The sequence below is a fragment of the Ipomoea triloba genome, chromosome 14, assembly GCF_003576645.1.
Source record: "Ipomoea triloba cultivar NCNSP0323 chromosome 14, ASM357664v1".
NCBI lineage: Eukaryota > Viridiplantae > Streptophyta > Magnoliopsida > Solanales > Convolvulaceae > Ipomoea > Ipomoea triloba.
Window position 1 is genome coordinate 624,432 of NC_044929.1, and position 8,679 is coordinate 633,110.

Sequence of the window (8,679 nt, forward strand, 5' to 3'; positions counted from 1 at the left end):
CCCCCCCCCCCCCCCCCCAATCCCACTCCAATTTCAACTCTCACTACCTCTTTACACTCCTCCTTCTTCTCCATTCCTTTCCTCGCCGGAAATCAAGAAAATGATTACTTGGCATGATCTTTACGTCGTCTTAACGGCGGTGGTTCCGCTTTATGTGGCAATGATTTTAGCTTATGGTTCAGTGCGGTGGTGGAAGATCTTTACTCCGGACCAGTGCTCCGGGATCAACCGCTTCGTCGCCATTTTCGCCGTCCCTTTGCTGTCCTTTCACTTTATCTCCAGTAATAATCCGTACGAGATGAATCTCCGATTCATCGCCGCCGATACGCTCCAGAAGATCATCATGCTCGTGGTGCTCTGTTTCTGGGCGAATTTGACCAAAAATGGGAGCTTGGAATGGAGTATTACTATCTTTTCTCTCTCCACTTTGCCCAATACTCTCGTGATGGGGATTCCGTTGTTGATTGCCATGTACGGAGAATATTCCGGCAGCCTGATGGTTCAGGTGCGTTAAGTATGATATATCTGGTTTGAGACTTTTTAATGTAGACTAGTGATTAGTGGTAACTTACTCTGTTTTCTCATACAGGTGGTTGTACTTCAGTGCATTATTTGGTATACACTGCTGCTTTTTCTGTTCGAGTATCGAGGCGCAAAGATGCTGATTATGGAACAGTTTCCGGAAACGGCGGCGTCGATTGTGTCGTTTAAGGTGGAATCCGACGTCGTTTCGTTGGACGGTCAGGATTTTCTGGAGACGGATGCGGAGATCGGGAATGACGGGAAGCTCCACGTGACGGTGAGGAAATCCAACGCGTCGCGTCGGTCATTTGCGATGACTCCCCGGCCGTCGAATCTCACCGGAGCTGAGATTTATAGCCTGAGTTCTTCCCGGAACCCTACTCCGAGAGGCTCCAATTTTAACCACTCGGATTTCTACTCCATGATGGGGTTTCCCGGCCGGTTGTCCAATTTCGGGCCGGCGGACATGTATTCCGTTCAATCCTCCCGTGGACCGACTCCCCGGCCGTCGAATTTCGAGGAGAATTGTGCTCCGGGAGGGCTGATGAACTCTCCTAGATTCGGGTTTTACCCGTCTCAACCTGCTCCGGCTTCGTACCCGGCTCCGAACCCGGAAATCGCCTCCGCCGTCCCGAAATCCCAGAAGCAGCCGGCGCCGGCGGCTCCGCCGCCGCCGCCGCAACAGACCGCCAAGCCCAACCACGACGCCAAAGAGCTCCACATGTTCGTCTGGAGCTCCAGCGCGTCTCCGGTGTCGGAAGCCGGCGGCCTCCACGTGTTTAACGAGCAATCCGGCCGATCGGACGGCGCCAAGGAAATCAGGATGTTAGTTTCCGATCATCCTCAAAACGGGGAAACAAAAAGTAATTTTTTTTTAAAAATATCATTACTATTTTATCCACAAAATCGTACATTTTTTATTTTATACTATAATTTATCTAAATTATTATTTTTTTCTTTAATAATTGAATTAGCAATTCCGCAACCGGGGGACTTGGAGGATTTCAGCTTCGCCGGCGCCGGCGGGAAAGAAGGGGAGGAAGAGAAAGAGAAATTAGAGGGGCCCACAGGGCTGTCAAAGCTGGGGTCCAGCTCCACGGCGGAGCTTCACCCGAAGTCCGCCGCCGGGAACAATGACGCCGGCGCCGGAAAACAAATGCCGCCGGCCAGCGTCATGACCCGGCTCATCTTAATCATGGTTTGGCGCAAACTTATCCGAAACCCAAACACCTACTCCAGCCTCATTGGTCTCATCTGGTCCCTCGTTTCGTTTCGGTAAGTTATTTCTTACACACTGTACTAATATTCATATCTCGGGACGAATTCAGTAGTAAGTTATTTCTTACACACTGTACTGATATTTGTATCTCGGGACTAATTCAATAAAAAATTATTTCTTTATATACTGTACTGATATTTGTTTCGGTCAAATCGTTTCTTGTTATTGACTTTGAAATAACCAAACTTGGGTAGAATAATGAGGTGTTAGGTATTTATGTGTGTCTATATTTGCAGGTGGAACGTGCATATGCCCAAAATCATAGAGAAGTCAATCTCCATCCTATCAGATGCTGGACTTGGAATGGCTATGTTTAGCTTAGGTAAGTGGTCAATCTCCCTCTTCACTATTGCCACACATTCATGAATATTCCTAGTTTCTTGTCGGTCCAATTAACCAGAATTGATAATTGACACAAACAGTAAATTCAACCCACAAAACAGAACCTATAGTCCTCTTTTTATCAAGTCTAGTGTATCTAGGGCTGTCAATACAGACTGGTGGGGCAGTAGGGGTCAATACCCGCCAGACTGCAAACCTAATCGGGCCGGACCAAAAAAGTCTGCTCTTTGATGGGCTGTTATTTTCGAAACCCACTCCTGACGGTCAATTTCTGCCAGACTGCGAGTTTAGTCGGGCCGGGCTAAAAAAAACCTGCTCTCTGACGGGCTGTTATTTTCGAAACCCACTCCTGAAACGGGATGTACCGGTTCAGCGGATAAAATCTATTTTGACGTGTCTAAGTGTGAGAGGAAAGTAAAGTACATGTGATTGGAGAAATTATTAAGGTGGGTGTCTAATCAGGGTGTTAATATGGTTGGATTTGATGACAGGTCTGTTTATGGCTCTTCAACCGAAGATAATTGCATGTGGGAACACGGTGGCGTCCTTTGCCATGGCGGTTAGGTTCCTAACGGGCCCAGCAGTTATGGCCGCTGCTTCCATTGCAGTTGGTCTTCGTGGTACCCTCCTCCATGTTGCCATTGTGCAGGTACAAACCCATCTCTTCACCTTTATTTTTTATGCCTCTAAATTATTTTTCTCACACTATAACTTTCCATCACAAAATTATGTATGGACAAAGGGACAATTACAAGGTGGGCTGCGCTAATCGTACCCAACTAGGTTAGTCCGATCATTGGGTTGGTAATCCTAAGATTTCAAGTTGGCTTCGTAGTGGAAGCAATTTATTCGCCTTCTTTGTTTAAACCAAACAGATATGAGCAATCTAGTCTGGTTACCTTCTTATGGTATTTTACTAGTTTGGATTACAAGAGGAGTTTCCCGTAGAGCGTATCTTTGAGTAATGCATGGTTGTGGACTTTTTCGTAAATCAAAGTTAGAAGGGCGGGTCTTGTACATCTTGCTTCAAATGCTATGGTTTTACAATTATTTTACCTAATCACATAGAAGCAATTTAAAAACAAAAACAAATTAATATTTGACTTAATTGAGTTGCGTCAAATCAAATAAGATGACAGTAAAAGTTTCTATTCAGCTAAGTTATCCTTATTTACATCCTTCCAAATGTTATGTCTGGTCGAGGGTTGGGAATTTAACCTTTTGGGAAGATAAAATAGAGTTTGAATCGTAGGGAGAAGGCCTGACCTTCAATTACCTGACATTACAATCGCATTAGTAGTCCACTTTTCAGTTGTTTCAAACTACTAGTAGTCCACTTTTCAGTTATTTTAAATTGAGTATAAATGTATTTTTTTTAAAATTGAGTATAAATGTACTTCCCATATTATTTATTGTATTATTATACACATTATTTTCAGCAAACCATTTAATATCTGACTGAACATCTTCTCATCTACCAGGCAGCATTGCCACAAGGGATTGTCCCATTTGTGTTTGCTAAAGAGTACAATGTTCATCCAGCTATTCTCAGCACTGCGTAAGTGAAATATAACATCAAATCAATTAATTTTTCAACACTTATTTAATTATATATCATATAATTCATTCCCCTTTCATCTGATCGGGACTTATTTTAATCACTGACGGATTCATATATTTTACGAAATTTCAGAGTTATTTTCGGGATGCTGATCGCATTGCCAATCACGCTAGTGTACTACATTATTCTTGGAGTATAGATAAGATACCCGAGCACGACGGAGGTCAAAATGGGAAAGATTTTGATTGTGGTGGAGATGGATCATGTATCAATAGCTGCATTTGTGATATACTACTAACAAGGATGTGGATTTGGGAGGACCTAAAAAGAAATAATTTAAATTAGTATAATTATAATTATATATGCATGTAAAATTTCTCCCAAACCCATGGAGATAAAAAGTTGACTTAGTTGGGAGGGTTTGACGACGACGTACGGCCGTGATTGAAGGATGATTTGCTCCATCTAAGGCAGGCAATGTGATCTTGATTTTCACAAATGGAGGAAAGCCAAAGGGGGCTAGTCTAGAGGAAAGGGGACAAAAGAAGAGCAAAACAAGGAGGCAAATTAAAAGAGTGATGTACCATGTATGGTTATATTCTTTTTTCTTTTATTTTCTTTCCTTTTCATAGTTGTTACGCGTGTAAAGTGTCGATTTGAACAAAGATAATCGTCTATCTAGTTATCAAAAATTGAAATGAGATTGGTTTTGACTTCTGTATTTGATTGATGGTATATTAATCCAGTTACCCCTTCAATTGAGTATATATATATATCAAGTAATGTTGATACATGCACTAGCAAAAATAAGGGTAGGGGTCCTTCAATTTTTATTTATTTATTATTTTTTTTGTAAATTTTATTATTTAGGAATTAATTAATATGGTTGGTTGAAGTTGTAGTCTATACTTAATGTTAGGTAGGGGATGTGTTGGGCAAAGACTTAGTGAGTTGAGCTCGATTAGTATTCTGCCATCGAAACATACTGTTGATTGCTATGCAAATGTAAGTGTCCCTTTAAGCTCAGCATCCTGCTATCGAAATTGCATATTCACTACTAGTAATAGCTTTTGACGTATTGATAAGTATTTGATCCTAATAGGATGATATCGATATTAAGCAATCAAGCTTCATGTTCATTTGAATTTTGCTATTTCAACTTTGTAATTAGATAAATTGAATTGCATAATTAATTAATTAATGTACATGCTATTACTAAATTATAACTTTATTAGCTAAAGCGTAAGGAGATGTAGACATGACCTTAATGTCAAAGGTCTAACCCCCTCGATCGATCACTATCTCCATTTATGAATGTGTGATATATTTGTCCTATATATTACATATAATTAATATTCATCTGATCCATTTTACATAGAGTAGGTCTTGATATGATACTATCTTGCGTGAGATATATGTAATATTTTTTTAACTAAAAAGTAATACTTCATATGAGCTCATAAAAAGTTAAAAAGTATTACATGTTTCACAATAAACGGTCTTACACAAGACTTAACATATATGTTTACTGTTCACTGATCATTTAACCCATTATTTCTTTCTTTAGTTGTTTTCTTTAATGTTTCTTTTAATTTTTTTTTTTTGTGTTTAGTAATATTTTTGATGTAATATATATATATATATATATATATATATATATATATATATAATCATAATCACGTGAAAATCAACCTTAACCTGCAAACTTGTAAATTTTAAAAGGATAGCACTGTTACTACTACATGATTACACTACTATGGCTCCTAGTCTTGCTTGGAGGACCTTGTGGTGCAATTGTATCAGGGTGCGTTGTAATCATATAATAAATGCAGTGTAATCCTTTAAAAGTTAGTAGATTTTGCACGTTAAAGTTAATTGGCGTGCCAACACATATGGGTGTTTGAAAGCAAAGGATCACTTGTGTGCTTAGGGCTTGAGTTGATAGCAATGTGTGGTAAAAGATAGCCGAAAGCTCTTAGTCAAAAGTTGATACTTTTGAGCATTATATCATGCACTCCCTCTTGAAGATGATGATGATGATGATGTGCCCATAATCCTACCCTATCCCCTATATTATAGTAGGATGGTGGTGGGAATGTCACAAATCAAAAATGGATGGGATCCCCTTTTGAGAGTTACAATTCAATGGACATATCTTGTACGTTATATCACCTTGAAGTTGTTTCCAAGAAAAAAAAAATCACAATCAAACACTTAATTGAAAACAAAAATATTTAATATAATAAAAAAGGAATTAATATAATTTTCACGTTGGACAGAGTTTGAAACGTTAAGTCTAACATATTATCATAATATCATTGGTAAGCGAACAGTTAATGTAACTATAAGGTTGAAAGCTAGTTTAACTCTTGTAAACAATTTATCATACTTAAAAGTTTGAGTAAAAGTCAAGTTTTCCTTCCTAAAAGGTTGAACTCTCAATTCCAAGGGTCCCCACGCCCGGGCCCGACAGACCATCTGAAAGACTGGGAGGATGTAAATCATGGTAACTCAGCTGAACACATATGTTAGATTTTTACTTATTGCACACAAGGAGCTTCCTCACTTTGAAAAGTTGCCCCAACACTGCTACTAGTGAGGCTCAACCCCTAATATTTCTTTTCAAACTTTCCAAATTTTCTTAATATGACCTAGATCGAATAAAATTCAAACTAGACTCGCAATAGTAAGCTAGGATACTGAATATGACATATAAAAAAATATTTTATTTAATCCTCTTTTTGATGTATAAAGAAAATAAAAAGCTTGGTAAATACCCCATTCTAAAAGTAATAAACTTTTAGTATCTTGTGATGAATTAAGATTAGATTAGCTTAGCTCATGCATCTTTCTATGTTTGATTGCTCCCATGCTCCTAAATTAATAATTGTATGGCCATCTATCTATCTTAAAGTTTTGTCCTGTCAAAATCCAACCAACCATCAACGGCCACATGTCACGACATTCCCCTCCACCGGAAAGCTTCGTTCAAATGCATGGAGGTGTGTCTTATTGGAGGGGGACACACGCACCCTCATTGTATCCTACCAAAGACCGCGCTACATACGAGATTTACCTCGGAATCCCATCACAATATATACATACACACATACATACCAAGTTTCTAAATTTCAAAATTTTGTCTGCTGATTTTCAGCTAATTGCATGATTTTATGTTCTTGTTATGAGACATGGCACGATCCTAATCCTTGTTTTGGTTCCTTAGTTACAACTAAAATACTCTGATTTACAAGAAAATTCACAACTGTGCCACTATTTGAACGTGTAATTTAGGTAAATTTCACTTTGTGACTCTAGTCGGTAAAAGATCACAAAGAGTATCTTCAGATTTTTCATAACTAACCAGCTCACCAAGAAGGCCAATAGAAAACTCTCAAGATGAGTCGAATTTAGAACCTTAATTTATGGTGTTACAAGAAAAATATTATTTATGGTGTTAAGCATGTTTAGGAGAATGATGAAAATGAGCGGATTAAGTAATGGTGTTGAGATTTGAAAAATTCCAATCACATAGTTAATTTCTACTAGATCTTAATATTAGTTTTCAAAATCTGTTCATCTAAATAGTCATTTGAAGAGGTATATCGCTTTAACTGGTCTAGCGTTATATATACGCTTTTAGGGGAGAAAATCTATCTAAATCATTATAAATTAATCACACAAAAAAAGTTGCGAGACTAATTAGTATAAAAAAAAATGTATTACTATTTAATTTGTAATAATTGACATAAAAAGGTGAGATGTTGAGAATAGTGATGGTTAGCTACAAGATTCTTATTTAATAAAGGTATTTGATCTTCTTTATTTAAACAAAATTGAATTGCAACAATTTGTTGTTCATATAATTGTGGAGTGGAAATGCAGAGATCTAAGCTATCTACTATTGGCTAGTGTTGTGTTGGGAGAAGAGGTTTTGTATGGTTGAACTCGAAAATGCCTAACATGTGGAGATTCATAAGATCAATTGTAATTTTTTTTTTGTTATAATAGGAGGGTACCTCGGGAGAGGGCACTAACCACTATCTCTAACACTTCTAGCCGTATTAATCCCAACACTCTCAGCAAACACTCGTCTCTCGATTATAGGGGACAAATATCAAGGTCTCTCCACCCACTGCTCAGGTTGGCTTCCAAAGTAGTTAGAGCATCAGCTACTTCATTTTGTTCCCGATAAATCCACTGAATAGAGATCCTCCAATTTCTATCAAGCCATGTATTAATCTCCTCGATGCAATCTAGCTCTCACTGGCCTTCTTCTCTTTGATCCAATCAATTGTAATTTAAGGAGCATATTAGGGGTCCTTATTTTCACTTAGTGCAAGCTAGTTATATTGAGTATGTTTGTTAGGTTCAAACGATTACCACTACGCTAAAAGTTCTAACTTGTAGTGATTTATCTTCTTATATACCGTTACATTTTCAAGAAGTAGGGTGCTAATTTTAATCATTCCGACCTCCGCCCGACAATCTTCTAGCCACCTAATGTTGAACTTGTCATTTGGCCAGCCTTCGTCCAACAATGTTAAAAAAAATGGACATGTCATCCATTTCAGACATATTTATAGAAAAGCCAATATATATGCTAAATTTTAATATCATCGCATTGGTTTGTAGGCCTTCAACTCTTCCCAAAGTAAAACACAAAAAAATATGAACGAGATCCTAAATGTTAGGTCGTATATATTCAAATTAAAAACCCTAGCATAATTTACATCACATCAATCAAACTCTTATCCAAAATCAATATATCCTTCCTTTCCCCAATCAAGTGTAAGATAGAGAAGAATTAAAAACCCTCACGTATTTTACATCATATAAATCAAATTCATATCCAAAACCAATATATCATTGCTTTCTCCAATATAGTGTAAGATAGAGAAGCTCGCATTGGCAGCTCAATTGGTCACATAGGTGAAATTTGGAAACAATGATCCGAGATTGAGTCTCACCAGCA

The 8,679-nt window shown here is 38.0% G+C and overlaps 1 protein-coding gene across 1 annotated transcript in view; it reads left to right on the forward strand.

Moving 5' to 3' along the window:
* Positions 1-4,449, forward strand: part of LOC116004603 (auxin efflux carrier component 3-like) — a 5,653-nt gene extending 1,204 nt beyond the window's left edge. Inside the window, exons 2-8 of the mRNA XM_031244717.1 lie at positions 14-505; positions 590-1,385; positions 1,497-1,797; positions 2,038-2,123; positions 2,635-2,792; positions 3,625-3,701; positions 3,837-4,449. Of these exons, the coding sequence (XP_031100577.1) occupies positions 101-505; positions 590-1,385; positions 1,497-1,797; positions 2,038-2,123; positions 2,635-2,792; positions 3,625-3,701; positions 3,837-3,903 (1,890 nt within the window). The 5' untranslated portion in view covers positions 14-100 and the 3' untranslated portion in view covers positions 3,904-4,449. The remainder of the gene's footprint in view (positions 1-13; positions 506-589; positions 1,386-1,496; positions 1,798-2,037; positions 2,124-2,634; positions 2,793-3,624; positions 3,702-3,836) is intronic.
* Positions 4,450-8,679: the final 4,230 nt, after the last annotated feature.